The sequence below is a fragment of the Carassius gibelio genome, chromosome B11, assembly GCF_023724105.1.
Source record: "Carassius gibelio isolate Cgi1373 ecotype wild population from Czech Republic chromosome B11, carGib1.2-hapl.c, whole genome shotgun sequence".
Lineage (NCBI taxonomy): Eukaryota > Metazoa > Chordata > Actinopteri > Cypriniformes > Cyprinidae > Carassius > Carassius gibelio.
Window position 1 is genome coordinate 12,218,187 of NC_068406.1, and position 25,441 is coordinate 12,243,627.

A 25,441-nucleotide genomic window follows, 5' to 3' on the forward strand; every position below is an offset into this window, starting at 1 on the left:
ACCTTATCAGTGACCTGATGCAAAGTAAGCTGTGAAGAAAACTCACTCAAACACCTCACGCTCAATAAACAACTTTCCAAATCAATCACATCTACTGATGGAATTTTCTGTCATGCATTTATGCCAACAATCCAGATTTTTTAACACCAACAGATGCTAAAAAGATTGCAGGGTGGTTTAAACTAACTAATTAAACTATTTCAATTTTAATATATTAAAATAATGTAATAAATATATTGAAATAATTTACTTTAAAAGGCTAAAAAAATAATGTATATGTTTACACACACACACAAACTCTATTTCACACACACAGATCTGTTCACATTACACGAAAAAAGTTGAATATTTGTATCAAATATGGTCCAGTTAATTCTGAATTACATGGACACTAATGCTTAAAACTCTTTATGATAATCACTTAGGGTGTCCTTGATATCCTTGTTATTGTTGTATGCTTACAGAGCAACATATTAGCTTATGAGAATCAAGCAAAAACCTGACAGGGTTTCTATAGTTGTATCCTACTGCCACCTACTGGCCCATGCACCTGAATGCAGCTGTGTAGTATTTTACTCATTTGATCTCATCTGTTGTAACTAATGCACATTCTAATTACAATTCATAAGAGGACAGTCTGGGCTTGGCCCACAGAATTTGGCTCAGTGTGCTGATACTGATCGGAAATGACAGCAATACCGTTCCAGAACCGCAAAGACGGAGAGAAATCTCAAACAGCACAACCAGAGACCGAAACACGGCATGCGAAAAATCCTACCACCTGAAACAACGCTTATCTAGATATAAGATTCCTCTCTGAGATTCAGATTTATTTATAAACCACTTGAAGACACAGATAGAAAATATTCACAGCATACACATTACAAAAGAACATGTCACAAGGATAACAAAGCATTTAAATGCAGCTGAAGAGGGTGTTTCAAAAGAATTGTTTAACACCTAATAGGGAGGCTATCTGAAAGGCAATGCATGTTTTAAAATATAGATAAATGAATAAATATGGCACTTAAGATGGCACTAATGTAGTGCATCAGAAACCATCCCTTTTTAGGGATCATTAAAGGCATAGTTCACCCCCAAAAATAAAAAAATACAAAATAAAACAAAAAATCTGTTATCATTGTGTCCGTCTTGAGTAAATTCTAAATTATATGACTTCCTTCCTTCTGTGGAACATAAAATATTTCTAATTAAGTGTTTTCAAGGATGTTCTGTTTACACTGAATGTGGATTTCAAAAAGGACACAAAATCATCCTAGTAGTTTATATAACTGGCTATTGAAAAAAATATATCTTTTTTGTGTGTTTCACAGAAGATAGAAAGTCCTACAGATTTGGAATGAAAGAAGGGGATGAAAAAAACCTTTTGTGAGTGAACAATTCCTTTAAGATGAACAGAACTATTTCCTCATAATGGGCACCCTCATAAATGAACACACACACTCACACAAAACATACACATACACACACACACACACACACACACACACGCTATGGTTGGTACTGTAGACATGATGCCCCTTTCTTTTTTGACTGTATGCCATTTTCCTCATTGCAGATCCTCAACTCTCTCTAGACAGCCTCACGTTTAGTCTTTGTGTTCTTTAAACATCCAGTCAGCCCTGTCTCTGGTCTGGCTCATTGTCATACTCAGCTTGTGTGCTGCTGTTAACATTTATGTTGTGGTCTGAAGGATGCCAGACGTGTTTTTTTGAGTGTGTTTCAGCATTGCATGCTCATGGTGGGCTCACATATCCACATCCCCATCATACGCCAGAGCCAGTGCCTTCTGTGGACTGCTGCTGGGACTGTCCTCAGGGTTTTTACTGAAACGCATAACATACATGCATATGTGTAAACTCACAAAACCCGCCATGCTTCATAATGTTGTTGCAGTTTAAACTATCACCACTAGAGTGCAGAACAGGTTTCATATATGAGATTTACTAATTAGGGAGATTATTAATATTTTCTTTTGCCTTTAAACATACGCCAGTTGTTTATTTTAGAGATAATGTTCAATCAGGCAGTCATTGTAAAATAAACCAACAGGAGGGTGATTAGGACCCTGATTGTTTTATAATGTGAGAAGAAAGAGAATGATATATCATATGTCATATGAAGAACATTATACTAGTACAGCCATGTAAAAATCAGTCTCACCACAGGAGGAAGGACATAGTGATGAGGAGGAGGATCACGACAAACCCGGCCGCCATCAGCCCATATACCCACAACTTGACACGGCCATCTGTCAATCAAATTAAACAGTAATGCTCACAAAGTACAGCCTTTGGGAAATCAGACTGACTTGATTCTGGTTGAGAAAACTGACTCTTGACTGCCAGTTGTCAATCAAACAACAGAATAATAGAGTGCTGCAAAGATCACATATTTCTGAACAGCTAAAACTTTTTAAAAGGTTTTTTAAAGGTTACACACCATGAAAATCTGACTTTTTCAGAGTGAAATACTATAATCGGGTCCCCGGTGCATCTACCCACCCAGAAAACTTGAAAAAGAACAACCCAGTAATTTGTTTTTGGTCTGCAAGCGTGTGAAAAAACTAGCTAGTCAGATTTCGCTCCCCCTGTGATGTAGTGATCTTATTATATTAATATTATATCATATTGCATTATAGGTTCCCTTTAAATAAAGTCTTGTATTGACTTGTTCTAGAGTCAAGAACCGTTTCTGTCAGACGCGTCTGATTTGAGAACCGAGGAATTGATGATACTGCGCATGTGTGATTCAGCATGAAGCAGAATGACACACAGAGCATCTGAACTGAACTGATTCTTTTGGTGATTGATTCTGAACTGATTCTGTGCTAATGTTATGAGCGTGGGCAAACCGAAGGCTTGACTCAAGGGCATAAGGACAATCATCGGAAATGACATCATCACGTCGAGCGCAAAAGAACTGGTGAACCGTTTTCTTCAACTGGTTTATTGAATCGAACTGTCCGAAAGAAGTACTGGTGATCCGAAAACCGATGCAACCGGTTCTTGACTCGAGAACGAGTCAATCTTTCGTACATTATCTGGCTCGGCTCTGTGTTCATCTTTAGTTCTCTCTTCACAGCAGTTCAGTCAGTGTACTGTTTGAGTACATGAATTACTCCGGGATATTGGTTTGTTTGAACTCAGAAGGAGTGTCAGCCACATTAAACAAGTTAACAGCTTAAGTCATTTGTGGATTAATGCGTATTGGAGACACGAACCGTTTCAAATGATTCAGTTCGATTTGGTGAACTGGTTCAAGAACCGCTTTGTTTTCAACACTCTCTCACAACAGAGAGAAGATAATGCTGAATAAAATCATAGTTTTTGCTATTTTTGGACCAAAATGTATTTTCAATGCTTCAAAATATTCTAACTGACCTTCTGATGTCACATGGACTACTTTGATGAGGTTTTTCTTACCTTTCTGGACATGGACAGTAGACCGTACACACAGTTTCAATGGAGGGACTGAGAGCTCTCGGACTAAATCTAAAATATCTTAAACTGTGTTCCGAAGATAAACTGAGGTCTTACGGGTTTGGAACGACATTTTTGGGTGAACTAATCCTTTAATGGGCGGTGAGGTTGAAAACATGCAACCATGGTGTAGTTTGTTTATCTTTTGTTTAGTTTTTTTACTTCAAAATCCTATTGGGAATGCTAATAACAGACACTTGTTGGTCACAGAGTTTGTTACAACAATCAAAAATCTAATAGAAAGGGTGATGGGTAATGCAAATTTCCAGGTGGCCTAAAAAAACATTGCAGCACTCTGTTGGAGAGCATATGGGTGTTGGTAGTACCTGGACCAAGAGGCTGCAGCGCCCAGTCCTTAATGTGGTTCTTGTTCCAGGGATGCTCTGGTCTAAGACGGCCGGCAGTGGTCTTTACATCTGCCTTCTTATGGTCCAGTCCTGGGATTCTGGTACAGTAGTCAAGGAACCCGTGAGAGGTCATGACCTCCATGAAGCCCTTCTCACAGCCACAGACTCCATTCTGACAGAAAGATGGAGAGAGTTTATGAGAGTCCTCATCAGAGTGATGGGACAGCATGGTGACAGCTGGTTACTGAGATGTGCTACGTTTCACATATGGAGACATACAGTTGTTAATTGCTAGCGTTAGAGGGTGAGATGAAGTTGTGATATGTGATAATGAAGGTATTTACATCTCACCATAAAAGAATGCCAAATGATACCACACTTTATAAACTCTGAGCATCTGTCATAGCTCATTTTCATATTAAATGTTACATTATTGTAATTGAGGCACTGGATGATGTTACCATTTTCCAAAACCATTGTTTAACAGCAGCTGTATTATCAAAAGGGTGACCCTCAAGAACTTGTCCCTATCATATTCCACTTTCATATTTCCTTTATACTTAGAAATAACAACAGTAACAACAACAGCAACCATTATTATTATAAATATCACAACCATCCTAGTTTTTGTTATTATGATAAAGAAATATTCTAATTCATGTAAGATTACATTTATGCATTATAGCAATGCATCTAAACAAATTAGAATCAAAATGCCAATACACATTATAGTATGGAAGGTAGTGTTCTTTTAGTATTATTTATATTATATTGTTATAGTATTTATTAATTTGAACTGTCTTTTATTTTTATGTTCCAATTTTATTAAGCTGTAGCAATTTTGTTTTGTGCTGTCATTTTTCTTTTTGCAGACATTTCTATAGTTCTAGTAATTTTAGTACTTATTTCAACACATTTTATTAATTCTTGAATTTCATACATTTATAAATGTCATTTAATGTATTTGTTTGATTTGAATCATGACAATGCTTTTTAATCACTTTAGTTTTAACTAACAAAACATATACTGGAAAGAAGGAGAGGAAAATGCACTTAATTATCATAACATAATACATTTTTCACAATACAATAAAAAAAGGTCCTTTTATAGTTTTGGGATGAAATTGGCCCTGGACATTCTTTGTGACATTCACCCTATAATGAATGAGCTTGTGTGTTGACTGTGTTCTGGGTGTCACCTGTGTGCAGAAGGAGAAGGGTTTGGTGCAGGGAGGGTGACACTGTCGTATGGCGGAGGGCTGGTTCTGAGCAATGCAGCCTCCTAATGTAAAGAAACACTGATTACATTCGGCTAAAATTAAAATCTGACGTTATGTTTTCCCATGTCCTTTCCATGCCTAAAAAAGTTATAAAATAAGATATGAAGTTGATTTTTAATGCAATAGTGCACACCTGTGACGTTGACACCATCAGAGCGCTGGCACCACACCAGTCTACGGTTGTGCCTCCATTCACCGCTCATCCATTCATAACTAAGACACGCTCCTCCTGGAAGAACAGATAGAAACACACTAGAGTGCTTTTCTGGTTTAATGGCTGAACAACACTTTCAGTCTATCACTTCTCCGTCTTGGAGCTTTTTCTCAAACAGCTAGAGAGGAAATAACAGCCTGGCAAATAACAGCTTGAAACTATCCTTTTCAGTATCAAACTCAAACTCAGTCACATGGCTTGGTGTGTTTCTCCTGTATGGCTTCCCACAAACCTCGGCATGGTCGGGTCTCATACATCTGGCTGGGACAGGTGTCCTGGTTCTCCGGGATCTGCGTGACTACGGCTCTAGAACGAGCCTGTCGACCCCACGTCTCAAAACTGCGCCCATCCAAACACAGCAGCTGACATGAACTCCATGGTGACCATTTAGTTAGGTGACATTCTCCTGACACGTGAGACAGAGATGACAGCTAATGAGCAGTTGCCTAATGCTCCTCAAGACATATGTGATTAATTAAAGGGGAGATGCAGACCTGGACAAGGGATTGTGCAGGGCTGCAGTAACTCCATCTGACTGACTTTGCTCTGGGAATTTCCCGAACACATTTTATCCTCTACTGGAACGGGATGAGGAGGACCTGAAAGAGAACCCCAGTGCACTACACAGGATACTTCCCTCCGACTTGCTCCCTCGCCACAGTCGGCCCCCTGCAAACAGAGAGAGAGTGATTACAGACAGAGCGGAAGAGGATTTCAGCTGTCTGTCACCTTCATGATTAGAAGTTCAGAAGAACAAGACTGCCATGCTATTTCTGGTTATTGAGATGTATTATTCATTTTCTGTGCACTGCTGAAATGTACCAGGCCATTTTTCTAGATTCTGTTATTTAGAGAGTGTAAATCTGGTGGGTAGAAAGAAACTGCTCCAGATTTAACCGTAATATATTTGGCTCTCGACACTGTGAGGAGGCCTCCGCATGGGCTTGTGTCCAACACGCTAAATGATTCACAGCTAGAGAGTGTTTCTGATCGCTTGCTGTTCTGATTGGCTGAAGAATTCTGATTGTGTGCTACCGTCTCATTTTTTATTTCGTAATTATATACTTTACAGTTATTTATATATTTATATATTTTACACCCCCCAAAATATTTTTACTTCACTTGTAGTTATATATTTTTTATATATAATTATAAGTGTATCTTTATTAATTATATACTTTTTAGGTAAATGTTAACTTTTTTATTTTAGTGTTTTGCTGACATACACGATATAGTTTTATACGTTTTTTTTTCCGCGTTTGTGAAAGAAGTCTTATGCGCACTAAAGCTGCATTTATTTGCTCATATGGTATAAAATATTACTACAATTTAAATTTATTTTATTTTCCATTTGAATATATTTTAAAATATAACTGAATCCTATGATGCAAAGCTGGATTTTCAGCAGAAATTTCTTCAGTCTTCCATCTTTTAGAAATCATGTTGATTAGCTGTTCAACAAACTTTTCTTATTATTATCAATGCTGAAAATGGTTGTGCTGCTTAATATATTTTTTATGGATACATTTTGTCAGGATTATTTGCTGAATAGAAAGTTCAAAAGTCAATTTCCTAAAAATTTTTACTGTCAGTTTTGATCAGTTTAATGTATGTTTTTATTTATCTAAATGTTTTTGTTTCTTAATTCCCCCGTATAAGGCATGCTTTTAGTTGTGAAATGAATCAGTAGGGGACAGATACTTTTGTGAATAAGGTTTTGACATTACTTTATTGTGATGCCGCACCAACATAAAGATCTGATATTGAGAAGGAGAACTCTATCAGGGCTGTTCATAATGGCACAGCGTGGATGATTTTATCTCATGTGAGCTCAGGGGAAACCCTGACATGATGCATTCCCTTTGACAGTTTAATGGAAAGCAGTAACCTTCAGCTGTGAATTTCTTCAGTCTGTTCATTTGGGCATGTAAAGGACAACGTCTCTGCAGCAGCGGCTGTTGTTTGAGTTGAACTCAATCAGGTGTACAGCATCAATACTACCTCCACCCTGCATGCTCTCCAGTCTCCCAGTATCCAGCTGTAGCACGGCCTGATGGGACAGGGGCGAGTCTGGGAGAGCTGAGATGGACAGGGACGACCTCCTTCACCGGCAGGTTGCAAAACGACCCTGGATCGTGTCCTCTGACCTGGAAAGTTTTCATACAAAAAGACAAAAGCGCATAGGATCAGACGCTAAAGTCCAGTTTGAGAACTGTTTGCATGTTGAAATGTAATAAGCGCTCTGGGAAGAGTTTACTTGTGGGACCAGCAGAGCCTTGAATTGAGATAAATGAGACTGATAAAAGCTTTTAATTAAGCCCCAAACAACAGCCAAGTTCAAGGAAGTGTGACTGAACTCTCAAGGGTGTAAACAGCTGTGTGCTATCTTTGCGAAAATACCAGATTCATTTTTACAGACCAGTGTTGAAATGATAAGCACCACTTCATGTTATTCTATATTATTATTAATTACAATTTTATTCGCCATGTTGAAAAGGAAAGTATCACTTGTTTTCATAAAGAAAGTTATATAAAATAACATTAAACATTTATTAATTAATATTAAATAACTAAATTTGTAATTATTATTTTTTTTTATACATTTTATTTTCAGGTGTTAAAAAGGAAAACACAAACATTTCATTAAAAAAAAAGAACAAAAAAAATAGAAATAATATTTTTTATTTATTAATTTTTAATTTTGTTTTATATTTATTGTTTGTTTGTTTGTTTGTCAGAGATGAAAATAGTTTTTGGTTTTAATAAAACAAAAAGTTTTAATAATTTATTTTTAAGTTATTAAAATATTTATCATCATCATCATCATCATCATCATCATATTATTTTTATTATTTAATTGCCCAGTTTTAAGAAGAAAAAAAAAAAAAAAATTTTTTTCAAAAATATAACTAGTTGTTTTTATGTTATATAATGTTATGTAGTTTTAAAATGTTAATAATAATAAGAATGTTTGTTATCATAATATTTATAGTTATTAATATTATAGTTTATTATTATGTATTCATTTTATTTGAGAGTATTGAAAAGAAATACTGTTCATATTTCACCAAAATATGAACAGATATAAATTATAAAAGAATAGTAAATATTTATTAATTTTAAATAAACATATTTACTTAATTATTTGTTTTGTTTGTTTGCAAGTGTTAAAAAGGAGAGGCCCACTTATGTTTTTGATTAAAAAAAAAATGAAAAGGTTATATAATTCTAAAATATGTTATTATTAGTAATTTGTTATTGTCCAATTTTAAGAAGAAAAACACCAATTATGTTTAAAAGTTTAGCAAAAAGTTATTTAAAAAAATGTACAAATGTTAATAATAACAAAAATAATTGTTTAGTCTTAGTCTTCTCATAATTATATCAACTGGAGATCATACTTTGGTTTCCACAGGTGTGTGAACATTCTGACCAGGCGGACCACTCTGTAATCAGGCAATTAACAGGGCAGCCCACCTCACAGGGGGCAGAGAGCTTTCCACGTGAAGGACCCAACTACAAAAAAAGAGAGAAGAAAACAGTAAAATAACTGGATTCTCATTAGATATTTTGTTGAGAACGAATCCCAGTGAGAAAAGAACAGTCACCTCTTTGCACATGCTCAGTTCCACCATCTTCCCGTCACTGCGGACACAGTTCAGGAGTCTGGTCTTTATCCCACGGCCGCATACTGCATTTTCACTGAGCTGACAGCTGCTCCAGTCTTCACAACATATACACACATGATTCACTTCACTCCAAAACATGGACAGACTACGTTTCACAGTCTTTCAATTGTGCAAGCGTAAATGCTTAAAACAGCACCTGAATAAACGTAGGAGTATTTGAGACAGGTCGTATTGATACAGGCTTGAGTCTGGTTTAGATCAGGGCAGGTGTGATCTCCTTCTGGCCACCTCAAGACACTTCTACTCCTCCATCTCAAATCACCCTCATTACAATCCTGGAGGGACGCAGGCATGAATCACACATGCAAATAGACCAACACACAATCTTAAATATAGTGCTATGTTAAAGTATTCATACCACTTCCACCTCTCCACATACACACATTTTGTTATATTGCTGCCTTATGTTAAACTGCTTTAAACAAAAATGTTCAACATCTTTACAAATTTATATATATAAAAAAAATAATAATAAAAAATCTTAAATAATGCCATTGCACAAGTATTCATACCTTTTTCTGTGACAGTTGAAATTTAGCTCAGGAGAATTCATATTGGTAAGGCACACAAGTTTTAATAAAAGGTTTAACAGATGATAATGCATATCAGAAAAAAACAACAACTGCTGGTTGATTGCAGCCTCGTGCTCTGTGGCTGTTTTTCAGTGGCATGAACTGAGGGACTCATCAAAGTAGAAGAAAAGCTCAATGCATCAAAATATAGAGATAGCCTTAATAAAAACCCAGTCTAGAGCGTTCAGAACCTCAGACTGAGCAGAAGGTTCACTTTCCAGCACGACAATGACCCTAAGCACACAGCAAGAGTGAATTCTGTGAATGCTCTTGAGTGGCCCAGCCAGAGCCTGAGCTTGAACCCAATCCATTATTTCTGGAGAAACCTGAAAATGTGCATCTGACCCCATCCAACCTGACAGAGCCTGAGAGGTGAAGAGCTGAGGGGAAGAATCACAGATAATAGTCAAATTATGATGAGAAAAGCTTGTTGCATCAAATAAAGAAGGCTTGAGTGCTTCAGCTTAAAATTTATGTATGAATACTCATGCAATGTACTTATTTCAGTTTTTTTTTTTTTTTTTTTTATAAATTTACAAAGTTGTGACAGTTCTGTTTTTGCTTTGACAATATTGCACAGTATATGGAGTGTAGATTAATATGGAAAAAATTTAATTTAAAGAAGTTTACCGTAAGGCAGCAACACACACAAAATATGAAAAAATGAAGGGGTATGAATACCTTTGCAAGGATTTTATATATACAGGTATACACACAGTATATCCTAATGGGGACTTCCCATTCATTGTGTTTACAGTAATGCATTTACAACACAAGTCTAAGGGACAAGTAATTCTGGAAGATTTAAAAGCATAAAATTCATAAATTATTTTGGTAAAGCACTTCTATTAAGTGTGTTATTTGAGCTGTAAAGAAACATTCCATTAATATAAGCTGATTATAATTACTACAGGAAAATCAATGAAGCTTTGGCCATTTTTAGATATGAATTAAGATTATTTAATCATTAATGAAGTCCTTTCTTGTAGGGACTCTCAACAGTCTATCATCTAGCAGGAAGATGAGGTTTTTCTATTCTCCCGAGGACGATTTTGTGAATCATTTTGATAAATCCACTGCAATATCATATATTTACTAAGGCAATAAATGCTGTCCCTTCATTCATCCATCAGTCAAACTGACCACGGTACATTTGGTCCACTGGCTCCACTCTGATGTCACACAGTGGGCGGGGCACGGCAGTAGACAGGTCTCGACTGTGATTGGCTTCTCATCCTGGTCACACAGTGAGTCATCCACAACCTCATCCTGGTTTTCTCCTGCCCTTTTCAAGCAGCTTCAGGTTAGAGACAAACAAATGTTATCTTTTATCATTTAAACTGAACCATTACGAGCCTAAAATTCAGACGTCTAGTCACCTCCTAAGCAAAGAAAATGTTACGTACTCAACCAGAAAATGTTGTTTAGTTCTAGAATTACCCATGGTTTCTCTGACCTCACTTTAGTCTGAAGGGCAGAGTTACGACCTCACTTATCTTTAAGAAACAGAGTTATGACCCCATGAATCTGTTTGGCACTGTTGTGACCTCTCCTCGGTTTTGAACACTGACTTATGAGACAATTTTACTGCGTGACGCACACAAGATCTGTTTTATCATTGTACCACGGAGGTAAAACATTGTGCTGCCGTTCTCTGGCAGAATGGGGACATTTTAAAACACATTCTTTGAAACTTTTTCATTGACTTCTGACATTATTTGTTTATCTAATGGCTCACTGTGGTGAGCTCACCGGATTTTGCCGGTCCGGAAGCCCTCTCCGCACACAGGCTGGGGCGGTTCAGCGTTAGTGAGATTGTTTGGTGGGTTTAACACACACATCGACCAGGACTCCACTTCCCACACATACTGACTGCAGTCAGAGTAACAGGGCAGTACCTCAGACACCTGCTCACAGACAAGATAGCGATGTCTTTATTTATGGCAGCATGCACACAAGTGTGTCTCTGTGTATACAAGAATATACAGGAAAAAATTACAGCATGCAATTGGTTATACAAGCAGACACATATACACAAAATATTATAAACACATTCACACACAAAAACATAATTCTCTCCAGTGTACTCACCTGAGCCTTTGTATATAGTCAAATCAGCAGATCATGATCAGCAAAAAAGGGATTAGGAAAAGTAAATGAAATGAATGAAAAGAGAGGAAATGAAAGGAATTCAAAGAATGGGGAAAGTAAAAGGAAGCAGGAATAGAAAATTAAAGGAGTGAAATGGGAAACGGAAAGGCAAAGCAAAGAAAAGGGGAAAAGGAATGGATGCAGGAAGGAAATTATATAAAAGGAAGAGGAAAATGAATGGGGAAAAGAAAAGAAAGAAAAATGTGAAAGAAAATGACATAAGAAAGGAAATGAAAGAAGTAGAAAGGGGAAATACAGCAAACAAAGCAAATGAACAAGGAAAGAAAGGACATTAAACAAATATGGAAATGAAAAGGAAACAAAAGGAAAGAAAAGTGAAAGGAAATGGAATGGAATGTATAGAAAGAAAAGGATTTGAAAGGGAGGGAAAATTTTAATTAATAGGGAAAGAAAAGAAAAGAAAAAACAGGAAAAAGGGGAAGGAAAGGGGAAATGACAAAGCAAATGAATAAGGAATAAAAAGAAAAAAGTAAAGGAAAGGAAAATAAATGTAATAAGTTAAGAAACAGAAAGGAAGTGGAAAAGGAAAGCAAATTAAATGAAGGAAAGCAGAAAGAAATGTGAAAGAGGAAGAGGAAAGTAAAAGTAATGTGAAGGAAACAAAGATGAAATAAGAAAAAGGGAAAATAAAGGGGGAAAATAATAGGGGAAGGGGAGAGAAAAAAAGGAAAAAAAATTCCATTAGTTTCTATTAGAACATGTTCGTCCCAACCATAGATTTCCTATTTAGTGGTTCATTTATATGAGAGAAACTGAACTGAAGGAAATGCTTGCCAACTCAGATCGATGAAACTTTAATGTTTCTTGACCTGCCCTCATGGAATATAAAATAAAGAGAGTGAAATAAAAGGAAAAAAGAGCAAAAAGTAGAGGGGGTAAGAGGTTCAGTCCCTGAAGGTCTTGATCCTCTCCAGTCTTGTCTTACCAGAACAGAACGTGGTTGAGAAACATTGTGGAAACAGCTCAAAGTGGGAAGACCCTCATAGCCAAGCCAAATTAATAATAAATACAGTAGGTTTGCACACACTGACTTGTGCTCTGTGACTCCAAAACACAGATGAAGATACAGTACTTATGTATTTATGAACACATATAATTAATGCATACAAGCGTGGTCATGTATAATTTCACAGCAGGCGATTCTCCTTGAGGCTAATTTAAATAGAGCGAACAGTTCTATTATCAATAATAGCTCTCAGAACAACTCACATCTTATTTGGACTAATTAGTTTCTTCATTTCTTACAAGATCAATGAAGTAGAAGTTGAAGTGAACAATCATTCTCACCTGATTTTTGTAATTGAGTTTTGGGCAGGGTCGACCTCCATTGAAAGGCTTCTCTCGTAGCCACTGAGAGCGAACTTTTACACCCCCACCACAGGAGGCGCTGCAGGCAGACCAATTCGACCACTCACTCAGTTTACAGTCCGTAGAACAGGGGACATGACACGATTCCTCTTCAAATCCTGTTAACAGCATACACTTCCTTAGAGATACAGTACATGGAATATCCCAGTAAAAAAGAACCGCACTTATTCAAAATAGAAATCTTTTCTAACAATAGAAGTCTTTACTATAACTTTTTTATTCATTTAACACATCCTTGCTGGATAAAAGTATTAATTTAGAAAAAAAAGAATAAAGAAATGACCCACTGCAGTAAAATAAACACTGTTCTTTTAACTTTTAATTTATATCAAACACAAGAAAAGTCAGCTTTGCTTCACAGTAATTACTTATAATGTAAAATATATTAAAACAGAAAACTGTTATTTTAAATTGTAATAATATTTCACAAAATAGAAAATAAAAATAAAAATCTGTATTTTTGATCTAAAAGATACAGCTTTGATGACCATAAGAAACTTCTTTAAAAACATGAACACTCACAGGAGTGTAAGTATTCTGATCCTTTGATAATTATTTTTGGCATGAATAATTTGGACACACATATACATTTAAATGTATGCATTTAGCAGACACTTTTATCCAAAGCGACTTACAGTGCATTCAGGCTAACATTTTTTTTAACATGTGTTCCCTGGGAATCGAACCCACAACCTAGCACTGCTAACACAATGCTCTACCACTTAAGTCACAGAAACAATATATATATATATATATATATATATATATATATATATATATATATATATATATATATATTATATATGTGGTGTATATTATACAGTATATATTATATATATATATATATATGTGTGTGTGTGTTATGTATGTATGTATATAAGTGTGTGAAAGCAAAAATATATGTATGTGAAAGGAAAGGAGAATGTAAGTGTGTGAGAGTGCAAGAATGAACTATGGCTTGTACGGCCCCTAATATATATATATATATATATATATATATATATATATATATATATATATATATATATATATATTTTTTTTTTTTTTTTGCTATCAAATGATTAATCGCCATGAATCACATCCAAAATAAAAGTTTTTGTCTACATAATATATGTGTGTGATGTGTATATGTATTATTTATGTATAATTACACACACATACAGTATATATTTTGAAAATATTTACATGTATCTACAGTATATGTACATATTTATATTAATATATTACATTACCGTTATATATTATATTCATATTCATATATTATAGTTTAACAAAACTAATATAAATATATATATATATAAATATTCTTCGTTAAAAATATATATATTTTAGATTTTTGAATGAAATCATCACCAGGGCTGTTGCAGAGAGCTGGCTCCACCAATCGTCTCATGTGGTCCAGACAGGCAAGAGCTCTGAAACGCTTTCCGTGCCCACACTCACTGTTCTTCCTCTGAGCTCGCCAGCCCTGGACTGCCTTTTGTCTTTGCTGGGAAACTCCTTGGATGAAAGGATGGCCAGCAATGTTCTTTGCTGGTGAGAGTAAACAAGGAGACCAGGGACCCTGAGGCTGGGTGTGAAATTCAGAACAAGGACAGGCTTCTTTCTCCAGCAGAGGAAACGACTCCTCCTGTTGGCATCTCCAGCGCTTCTTACTGCGACCTGAGAGATTGAATGGAGAAGGACCTTGGATGGTGTGTGTGCTTTCGGAAAACATTTTAATAATTAGAATAGTTTATGGTTGATCATGTTACCTATCAGAGATCGGGAACGAGTGCGCCAACTTCCACAGCCTTGACACTGGCTGAATCTGCTCCAGGACGTGAAGCTACATTCATCTCTGCATGGCACACGGCATTCCCTCACCGGGACGGGCATCAGTCCAGCCCACCTCACACAGTCTGTCATATCTGCTGGAGAATCATCCGCACCAACACACGTTACCTCTGAAAACATGACAGAGAGGGAAAAGAAGTTAAATATGGTATATAATATAAATATAAATGTTGTAGTGCTCTAAGTAGAATAGCATTTTTGGACACTCTTGACAGATGGTCATTTTTTGGTGAACTATCCCTTAGATATAAGAAGTGCACAACACAATGAAACAACTAATTTTGTTGTGTTGCAACTTGTTTCCTTTGTGTTGTGGCTTGTTTACGTTCTGTTGTGACTTGTGTCCTTTGTGTTACGACTAGTTTTCGTTGTGTTACGACTCGTTTCCTTTGTGTTGCAACTTCTTTTCTTTGTGTTGTGACTTGTTTACGTTGCATTGTGGCTTGTTTCTGTTGTGTTGTGACTTGTTTCTGTTGTGTTGTGACTTGTTTCCTTTGTATTTCAACTTGTTAATATTGCATTGTGTCTTGTGCTAATTTCTTTGTGTTGTGGCATGTTTCCATTGTGTTGCGGCTTGCTTCCGTTATTGCGGCTTGTATCCGTTGTGTTGCAACTTGTTTATCTGTTGAGTTGTGACTTGTTTCTATTGTGTTGCAACTTGTTTCCTTTGTGTTGTGACTTCTTTACGTTGCGTTGTGTCTTGTGCTAATTTCTTTTTGTTGTTCTGATTTCTTTGTGTTGCGACTGGTTTCCATTTTGTTGTAACTTGTTTCCTTTGTATTGCGACTTTTATCCATTGCATTGTGACTTGTGCTAATATCTTAGTGTTGTGACTTGTTTCCTTTGTGTTGTGCTAATTTCATTATGTTGCTTTTTTCCGTTGTGTTACAGAGATTTTGTTGAATTGTGCACTACTAGGCCACCGTATTTAAAGATGTACAAAATAAATTTTGGAGCCAGCTGTAACATACTGGGCCTCATTCGTTCTCAATGAGGAGCAGAAGAATTGAGTGTAAAATGTTTGTAAAACCATCTTATGTAAATTGTTTCAGTGAATAATTTAAGTAAGAATCAGTTAACAAATAATTTACATACTGTAGATAATCAGTTGGCTGGTGTTTCCTAAATGGAGCCCACTGTGCACATCTTGGGGAAATAATTTATGTGCTGAGAAATACTCTTCTCACTTTCCAAAACTTACAGAATTTGGTCCCATATGCTGCAAACCACACTTTGAAAGGTTCCTTGATGTATGCTGATAGGCCAGCACCTTTAAATTTACATGAAGCACCAGCAGGATATTTTAAAAAGGGCCACACCACACTGTGTGTCCTCTATGACATTCTGACAATGTTCTATAAGATGGGAGAGTATGGGGAAAACTGCAAGGAAATAAACCTTCAGGCAGCCAAGAAGTCCCTCTGAATATCTTAGATAAGTTATCGTCCTACAGTAACCCCGGTTTTGCAGAACTTTCCTAATAAAACTTTAAATCACACAGAGATCCTAATCTGTCACTTACCTCTTGTCTCTAGGCCAATACCGCATGCCTCTGCGGGCCCACCCACAGCCTGCCTCACCGAATCAGGTACCAGAATGCACTGATGCCAGCGGTGGGTCTGCCATCTGCCAGGAAACATCAGTGCACAGAAAACATGTTGCAGTTCTGGCTTACATCCAGTGATACCTTATGAACATTTTGTATTTTATTGGCACATCTAGTAGTGATACACATTACCATGTTTAACACCACATGTTTGATTACATTTGGGTATTTTTTCTGTCTTTAAGGACAGGATTTTAAAAAATGCTCTTAACATTTTAAAGGGTACTTTATAAAAACTTTATTTTTATATTAATTGTTTTTCCTCATTTTTAAGAATGTTCTAGCTTCTTCTAAAAAAATTTTTTCATGACAACAAATCCATTATAAGCTAATGTTGATATTACGTTTTTTTTTACACCAGATTTTTACATCATGATCCATATGTAGCTTTGGTGTAAACTATTTATCGAAATGTATGGTTTTATTAAATTGATCAAAGGTGAATTTAATTAATTTCATTAAAGAATTCTTGAAAAAATGCACCTCAATTTAAAATAAAATAAATAAATAGTAACATTTAAAAAGGGGAAATATACTAAGCAGCACAACTGTTTTCAACACTGATATTAATAAGAAATGTTTCTTGAACATCAAATCAGAATAATAGTATAATTTATGTTCATGTCAGACTGGAGTAATGATGCTGAGTTTGGCATTCCAGGAATAAACAGATTTTAAAATATAGTAAAATAGAAAACAGTTTTTTTAAATTATAAGAATATTTACATTATAGAACAGTATATGTTGTAAATGTTTGTATATTTTGCATACAATATGTTGTCTGCTAGCTAACTTGTTGGGTTTTCCAGGCTCATCCAACATTTCTGCCATTTATCATGTACATTTCAATTATGAAATCATTTACTCTTTACCTGTAAGTTGGACACAGTGGGGGTGGATCACATTCTCTCTCCTCATAAAGAGTATCGGGGCACTCTTGACCTCCATTAGCAGGTCTCTGGATGATGATCCTGTGACGGGACTGGGTTGGCGCAGTAGCATTTACTAGAAAAACAAAGAAGTCCTCAGTACTGAGAGAAAAACATAAAGTTCAAACTTGTCAAGGTTAGGACATGTTGGTTAGGACAACAAGTTTACCTGATAAACAGGAAGTGGGACAGGCACTCCATTCGCTAAAAGGTGTGACGATGCAGTCAATTTTGCAAGGTAAAGGACAAGACCGGATCCAGTCAGGACGAGAGGATTCAGGACACCTAAAGTGTATTCCAGAATGAGACTACCTGTATGGTGTTCTACACAGAATTTAGGATGAAAGATTTTGAGGTTCCTTACCGTTTTGGCAGCACATGTCCATTCCCAGCTCTTCTGCACGTGACTTGGCGCATCTGCACCCCTGTACCGCAGGTGGCATCATTCTCCATCTGTGGAGCTGTGCTGTTACCTTCACTCTCTTCTGTGATGGTGTCTGGCATACAGGGATCCCAAGGTGAAGTTTCCCAGTAGTATACTGTGCATGGGTGTGTGCCACAGGGTCTCCTCTGCTCCAGCTCAGGGGCCGAAGGACATGGTTTTCCATCTATAACAAGAAAAAAAGGTATTTTTTACATCCCAAACCTACCAAGCAACAACTACTTGGCAATTATTTATAACTTTAACAAATCTACTGTGCGCTAAAATACTGCACATTGATTTAATATGGCATCATAGAATCATTCATTAGCCATCCAGCATATCATTAAACTGTATATACATATCGATCATTAGCTGTGCATATTCAACAGTTTCATATATCACAATGTCTATACATATTCATAGTTTTTGAAAATTAAATTATTACTTTTATTCAGCAAGGACATTAAATTATTCAAAAGTGATACAAACGCTGTTCTTTTAAACTTTCTATTCATCAAAGGATCCAGAAAAAATATTATGTGTGATTCACAGCAGCAAATTAGCATATAAGAATGATTTCTGAGGGATCATGTAGGACTAGGGTAATGAATGCTAAAAATTCTGTGAATAAATTACATTTAAAAATCTAAAAGTGTACATTTTAAATGACTATTGCAATCGTTATATAATTAAATACAACAGTTTTTGCTGCATTTTTGATCAAATAAATGCAGCCTTGGTGAGCTCAAGATAAATATTTTAAAAAAGGTTATAATGTATAAATAACTAGTATACACACACACACACACACACACACACACATATTTAAGGATGAAGGACCATATGTTTTAGGGGTCAAACAAAGGATACGTCCCTGGTGAATGTGCCATAAAGAAATAATCTATAATTCATGGGAAAGACCTACTTTATGGGGACGACAGGACAAAGACTAATAGAACATCAGTTTAAAATGGGGATTAGAGATTTGGTAAATCAGTCTATGGTTTAAAATAAGGCATTTGAATAATTAAATGGAAAGAGTCTCAAAGAAGGGCTTTAAAAAAGCCCAGTATGTGAGGGCTGCTGTTCCCAGTTTTTCTGAAACAGCTGGAAATGTTACATTTCCAACACATTTTCTTAATTTGTGCTTTATGTATTTATTATTTATCCTCTTTGAGTGTTCACAATATAAACCTGACAGGACACAACCATATCAGCATCAACTTTACCATCATGAAAATGTGATGTGCATGAAATTCTGAGCTCAACTTGTACCCTAATCACTTGGCCTGGTGTCTTATGTATACTGCACAAACGAAATGCTTGTGAACCAAATGTTCAATTTGAACTCACCCTTTCCAGGAAGAGCCAGAACTAAACGTGAGCGACTTTGTTGTCCCTCTGTGTGTTTACTGGAGCAGGACTGGGAACAGGAAGTCCAGGGGCTCCAGTGTCCCAGTACACAGTCTCCAGGACAGGGCATCTCACATGGGAGCTGGACTGGAGGAGGATCTCCTGAACACTGATCATTAGGGACTGGATCACCTATAATGCACGGAGGAAAGCAGACATTTCTGTTAAATACATCTAATCAGGAAATCATTTCCCTGTTCTCAGTGTTCTTAATTTTTTATTTTTTATTTATATTGACATACTGTACAATTTTCACAGTTTCTTTTTCAAATAACACTTATTATTTCACAATAAACAAGCATATTTAATTAACATCTTTGAATAAGGAAATATGCAATTAAATGTGCTGCAAGAAACACAATTAGAACATTGAAATAATGATCATGGCTTGTTTTAATTACTGTACATGAAAATCTTGGTTTCCTCTTATCTTGCATCTTACAATCACTTTTCTTTAATTAAAGTAGAATAATATGCAACCAAGATGTTTAATTGCACTCGGATTGCTCTATTCTTTTCTCAAAGACCAAGATTAGACAACATTAAGGTACTTTTTTAATTTAAAAGACAGCTTTAAAATTATTTAACTGATACTTAATGGTGCAGTAAAGCATTAGTGCTAAACTTCACTCAGTTCACTATGGAAAATACTCCCAAGAGTCCTAACTGCTTCACTGCAAAATAAAGAAACAATAATTGTGAATTACAAAATAAAATAAAAATAAAATAAACACCAGGAAGGAATTTCAGTGGTGATTTCTTATTTTCTGAACATTAATCTCACTAAAGATTGTGCTTATGCTAAAAAAAAAAAAAAAAAAAAAAATATATATATATATATAATTTTTTTTCTTTCTTTTTTTTGCAGAAATAGAAAAGGACAAATATATATATATATATATATATATATATACATATTCTTATAAATGAGTTTTAATAGATTTCAGTAGGCTCAGCTTTTTCTTTTAATGGGCCTAATTTAAACCACAATTATGTGAGTAAATGTAAACAAGAAAAAAATAAAATAAAATTTACATTATTTTAGTATATAAAATAGTGAGGAAAGATCAGCTCGCATATACAAAACAATCTCACAGATCTTTTTATTTGTGAGATTGGAACGAACAATGGACACATATATACACACAAGCACAGAATCAACTAGTAGAACATGCTCTTCAGGTTGTTTGTGAGATAAAAGAACAAAGATAAAAGGCGAGTAATGGTCTGGACCGACTCTCCTCTGAGAATCAGATATTGAGCCGCAATAGTTCATTTCTTCATTACATCTCAGATGCAGGGAGGGCAACGTTTCTCCAATTGATGTTAGGCCTTAAAAATCAATCTCTCTGAATTGTATTCCTTGCCTAAGATATAAATGCACAAACTGAGCTCTTTTTTTAAAGAGACTGTCTCGTCTGAAGATGCACAGCTCTTAATATGTATTTTTATGACCCCTGTAATCACCACTTTCCTGTTGCGTTATAAGGGTTTATTTCATTTTCTTTTCTCATGGCAGACAGGGAGATTTTTTCACCTATTTGTACTGTTAGAAGAAGCAATTTCCCAGAGTGATTATCTACCTAGAGCCTTAAAAAGTGCATTATAGCACACCAGAACTGCAGGACTGCTGATAGACAGCAGAATTCAATAGCATGCTACTTCATAAACATCGAACTTGCAGTCAGATCACAGAAACCGGAGGGATAACTTTTGCAAATGAAGCTATGAACCATGTCCGGCCATAGCAAAAACTACACTTGAGGCCAATAAGCAATTTCCTATAGCAACCATTCAAAATGTAATAGCAAATGCATAGTAATGTGATCAAAACTAGCACATATATCAAACGGGATTGTACTTTATTATCATGCCAGTACAGAAAACACCAACTAAATTTTCATCAGAAAATGTAAATATATGGAGTATGATATATAAACTCACACACTGAATGTTGTTGTGGGAACATCAGAAAAGGTGACTTTGGTGACGTCAGATAAGTGTATAGTGATTACAACTCAAATCTCCAGCGAGAATACATTATCACATTAAGTCAGCTGCACTTCAGTTTTAATGGCTTTGGCATTTCAGCTTCACTTTGCATTTTGTAGAACATTCCTAGTGCATACTGGGAAGATGATGCTGTCAGGTTTAATGCAGATATGTGTGTGTCAGATGTAAAATTACTCCACCACATTCAGCCATGCCTGATGACCGCCTAGCCACAAACGGACATGTTTCACATACAGTTGTAAACCCCTTAAGACCCTGTATGGTTTACTCCTGATGGACAACACACATGCTGACACTTGACGTGAATGAGTGACATTACAGTGAAAGACCTCAGAGGACACCCAAGGCTCCTTGGCAGTTGAGAAGCACAGATGACAGATCAGAAATATGCCACATACTCGCCGCGTGGAGAGGAGATTAAAAGAAAGCTGATCATTTGCTTATGTGAATAAAAATAACTAATCACTGAAGAGTTTGAGGATGTGGATAACAGAAGGTTGAAAGTAATTAGAGGGATGAAGGTGAAGATTGAGAAAGATAAGTAAAGGGATAGTTCTGTAAATGCTGTCCTTATTTAATAACCTAATAACTTTTCAGAATGATTTTTCTGGAGATTTTTTTGCTAAATGTTTGGGGTCAGTAACATTTTTCAATGTTTTTTAAGTAAGTTTAAGGCTACATGTTCAGTTGATAAACAAATAGAGTAAAACAGCAATACTATTAAATATTAACAATTTAAAATAAATGTTTCGTATTTTATTATATTTTTAAATGCAATTTATTCCTGTGATGCAAAGCTGAATTTTCAGCATCATTACTCCAGTCTTTAGTGTCACATAATTCTTCAAAAATCTTTCTGTTAGGCTGATTTGCTGTTCAAGAAACATGATCAATGTTGTAAACAGCTTTTCAATATTCAAAAAAAAAAAAAAAAAAAAAAGTGCAAAAGAACAACATTTATTTGAAATCTCTAATTGGTAGTGTAGCATGGAGGATGTTAGACACTATAAAAGTATAGTCCATAAAGCTTAAAAGTAGCAAATTAACCTCATTATATTCTTCTGAAGCCATACAATTGTTTTGTTACTTCCTGAAATCATTCTCATATCTCAAGACTCAGCACACCAGAACTGACGTCAGTTACGTCAAACACCATTGATCCTTTCATAATCAATCTGGCCATTTATTTATTTGTATACATACTGATTTTAGCATACAAAATGAATAAAGTGATTGACCATAATGATGTACATATTTTTACAACATTCGACAACTGATTACAAAAGGTTTCAAAGCCTTGCAACATAAAATTAAACATTTTAATGACTTATACAAAATCATATGGAAATATACAAATCATATGGACTGCATGATCCTTTTAGGGTGCTTTTTTAGTTTGTTTTTATGGAAAAGAGCATATTGGACATTCTACAAAATTACTCCTTTTGTGTTCCATGAATGAAAGTAAGTCTACAGGTTTGGAATGATATCATGGTAAAAAGATAATGACAGACTTTTTCAGTTTTAGGAACAGTTCTAGTAAAAAAAAAAAAAATAAATGAAAAAAATAAAAAAAAGATAAAGAAAACAGTGAGCTGCAAACCTGTGGCGATCAAACACTCCAGAGTCTGTTCTTGGAATCCTGGGCCACACGATCCATTTTGCGAAACACAGGGTCCCTGTGATGTCACTCGCCACTGGAAGCAGACGGGGTCATCGCAGGTCATCGCTTCGCTGACATGAGGGCAACTGTCAGACTCCACGGAAGACTCCGTTATTACAGAACGAGTTCTCACCCTGAAACCTGAAAATGAGGTGTACACATGCAAAATAACAAAAGAAAAGAACCGTTAGCGATGACTCAAACAGAAACATTCTCAATGCCAACATTTCTGCAGATACTGTTCCCACACTCTGGCAAAATAAGCAGCGCAACAGTCAAATATCTTGGACAAATATATATGCACATTAAGGAATGGAGAAAAGAAATAGAAAACGGAATATAATAGCGAGTCTAAATAGAGGAATACAGCTGTCCCGTCACTGTCACCTCACTAAGTAGGTGGCACCACAGCCTTGGGTCAGAGATACACCACACCTGATATTCACACATGATTTACATTATTGAGAGAAGAAACCAAGGACAGGGGGTGTGAATCTAAGTGTATGTGAGTTAGATCTGGATGTGTGCGATCTTGTTTAATGGGATGTTTTCGTCTCTCACCTCTTCTTCCCTGAGGTTCCAAACAGTTGTCATGGAGACAGGGTCCCCAGGGTGACCAAGGCGTGAGGGGACAATGTTTCTGACAGGGAATGAAGCAAGACTCAGCCAATAGCGGTAAAGGCCCAGAGCACAAGTTCCTGCCAACAGGCCGATTGACTAATAATAAAAAACAAAGAGAGATTTAGCAGAAAACCTGGTATATTTTTAAAACTGTATGAAATGCATTTTTAAAGATCTAACAGAAGCTTGCACAAAAATAAATGTGATTCAAATCCGTCTTTCTCACTGTGTGGCCACAGATTACCATTTAAATAAAAAAACAGAAATGCAGAGGAAACTAAATCTCCCCCTTAGCGTTGTGCCCTGAGACTCAACAGCCAATGAAGGATTAAATAAAATGAAAGCAATCTAGAAAATCTTTCCCCCCCACACTGTTTATGTTTAAAAAAAGGCTCTCATTTGTGTTAATCACATTTGCTTTTGATGGACATATTATTAGTGCTGTGATCCAAAACCAAAAAGCCTTCCAAGGCACCGTCCTCACTGAAATGGAATCTTATAAATGGTCTGAATCGCGCTTCATAGGCCACAAATTTACACACTTCTTGTTGCTATTCTAACAACACAATACTCTAATAAGACTACATGTTATTTGAAAACATAACTCAATGGTATTTCTATGCTAATAATTCATAGCTGACTCTAAGAGTTCTTACTATGGGATGGTACTGTGTTGTCATGGATCCTGACACAATATGCCTCTCTGGTTCGGATCCCACGTCCACACAGGATGCTGGTGTTGTTATGGCGATGGTCCTGCTGACTCAAAAGTGGGGTCACCTGGCATGGTTTCCAACTGGTCACCCTCCACTCATACCTGAAGGAGTCATTCAACAGTATCAATAACATGCTTTTATGGTGACTTTTATTTTTTGTAAAATATTTCGGATGCACAATTCTGTCTCTTCACCTTAGGCAGAGTGGCAGAGTGTCTTCTAAAACGTTACAGTTAGCTTTTTCCTCCAGGGTGGGGCACGGCTCTCCTCCACCAATGGCTGCTCTCTCCAGGCTGCGGCTCCTGATTCTGAAGCCAGGCGATTGGTCAGATGTCCGGCACGTCTTTGAACACGGACTCCACTGTGACCAATCAGACACTTTACAGTCTCTGGGCATCATGCATGAACGAAAGTTCACTGGGCTGTTGTCATGGTCGCAAAGACTGGGGATGAGAAGGAAATTTACAGTGTCATCTTTTTTATGACATTGTAAATTGAAGAATTGTATTGCTGTAAACATATGATTGATACTGTATTTTGTGGCCCTCTGCTGCTCTTACTGGGTTAAGTGGCTGGTTGAGCTCTCCTAAGTCAATCTTATATATATATATATATATTACAATTCTAAAAATTAATAGTTCAGTTACTTTCAAAGGATTTCATTTTTTACTTAAACAACAACAACAACAAAGGTTTCATCTGCCTGTTCTGAAGCTGCTGGCATCCATTTAGCCTCTGGCTAGTATGACAAAAAAGGTAGCGACATAAACAGAACATTTTTCAACCTGTCTTTCGAACTCTCCAAGGCTTTAGCGTTGCTGTTGATTCTCGCTGAATATATTGGCATACAAAACAAGCGAAAGCAAACTATGAAATCCTGTGAGACAGAGGTGGGGTGGTCCGTGGGTGTTCAATTTATTCAGAAGTTTAGTCTGGCTTAATACGCATGCGAAAAAGTTTGCAAACCGCAAGGGGAATCTTATAATCTGAAGACAGAAAATTATGTTAATTTATTATGTAGACAAATAAAGACTGGCATTAGCATCTTGTTGTTGGTAACACTATTGATGCTTGC

The 25,441-nt window shown here is 36.1% G+C and overlaps 1 protein-coding gene across 1 annotated transcript in view; it reads right to left on the minus strand.

Moving 5' to 3' along the window:
- Positions 1-801: 801 nt before the first annotated feature.
- Positions 802-25,441, minus strand: part of thsd7bb (thrombospondin, type I, domain containing 7Bb) — a 50,086-nt gene continuing 25,446 nt past the window's right edge. The window contains exons 4-29 of the mRNA XM_052568639.1: positions 24,561-24,809; positions 24,307-24,467; positions 23,591-23,746; positions 22,970-23,170; positions 19,294-19,485; positions 17,881-18,124; positions 17,686-17,801; positions 17,460-17,592; positions 16,504-16,607; positions 14,900-15,091; positions 14,499-14,807; positions 13,065-13,243; positions 11,697-11,702; positions 11,358-11,512; positions 10,749-10,902; positions 9,170-9,308; positions 8,953-9,068; positions 8,746-8,860; positions 7,346-7,491; positions 5,839-6,013; positions 5,577-5,750; positions 5,264-5,359; positions 5,050-5,132; positions 3,830-4,022; positions 2,185-2,272; positions 802-1,847 (exon numbers count right to left, since the gene is read on the minus strand). Coding sequence (XP_052424599.1) covers positions 1,769-1,847; positions 2,185-2,272; positions 3,830-4,022; positions 5,050-5,132; positions 5,264-5,359; positions 5,577-5,750; positions 5,839-6,013; positions 7,346-7,491; positions 8,746-8,860; positions 8,953-9,068; positions 9,170-9,308; positions 10,749-10,902; positions 11,358-11,512; positions 11,697-11,702; positions 13,065-13,243; positions 14,499-14,807; positions 14,900-15,091; positions 16,504-16,607; positions 17,460-17,592; positions 17,686-17,801; positions 17,881-18,124; positions 19,294-19,485; positions 22,970-23,170; positions 23,591-23,746; positions 24,307-24,467; positions 24,561-24,809 — 3,955 coding nt within the window. The 3' untranslated portion in view covers positions 802-1,768. The remainder of the gene's footprint in view (positions 1,848-2,184; positions 2,273-3,829; positions 4,023-5,049; positions 5,133-5,263; positions 5,360-5,576; positions 5,751-5,838; positions 6,014-7,345; positions 7,492-8,745; positions 8,861-8,952; positions 9,069-9,169; positions 9,309-10,748; positions 10,903-11,357; positions 11,513-11,696; positions 11,703-13,064; positions 13,244-14,498; positions 14,808-14,899; positions 15,092-16,503; positions 16,608-17,459; positions 17,593-17,685; positions 17,802-17,880; positions 18,125-19,293; positions 19,486-22,969; positions 23,171-23,590; positions 23,747-24,306; positions 24,468-24,560; positions 24,810-25,441) is intronic.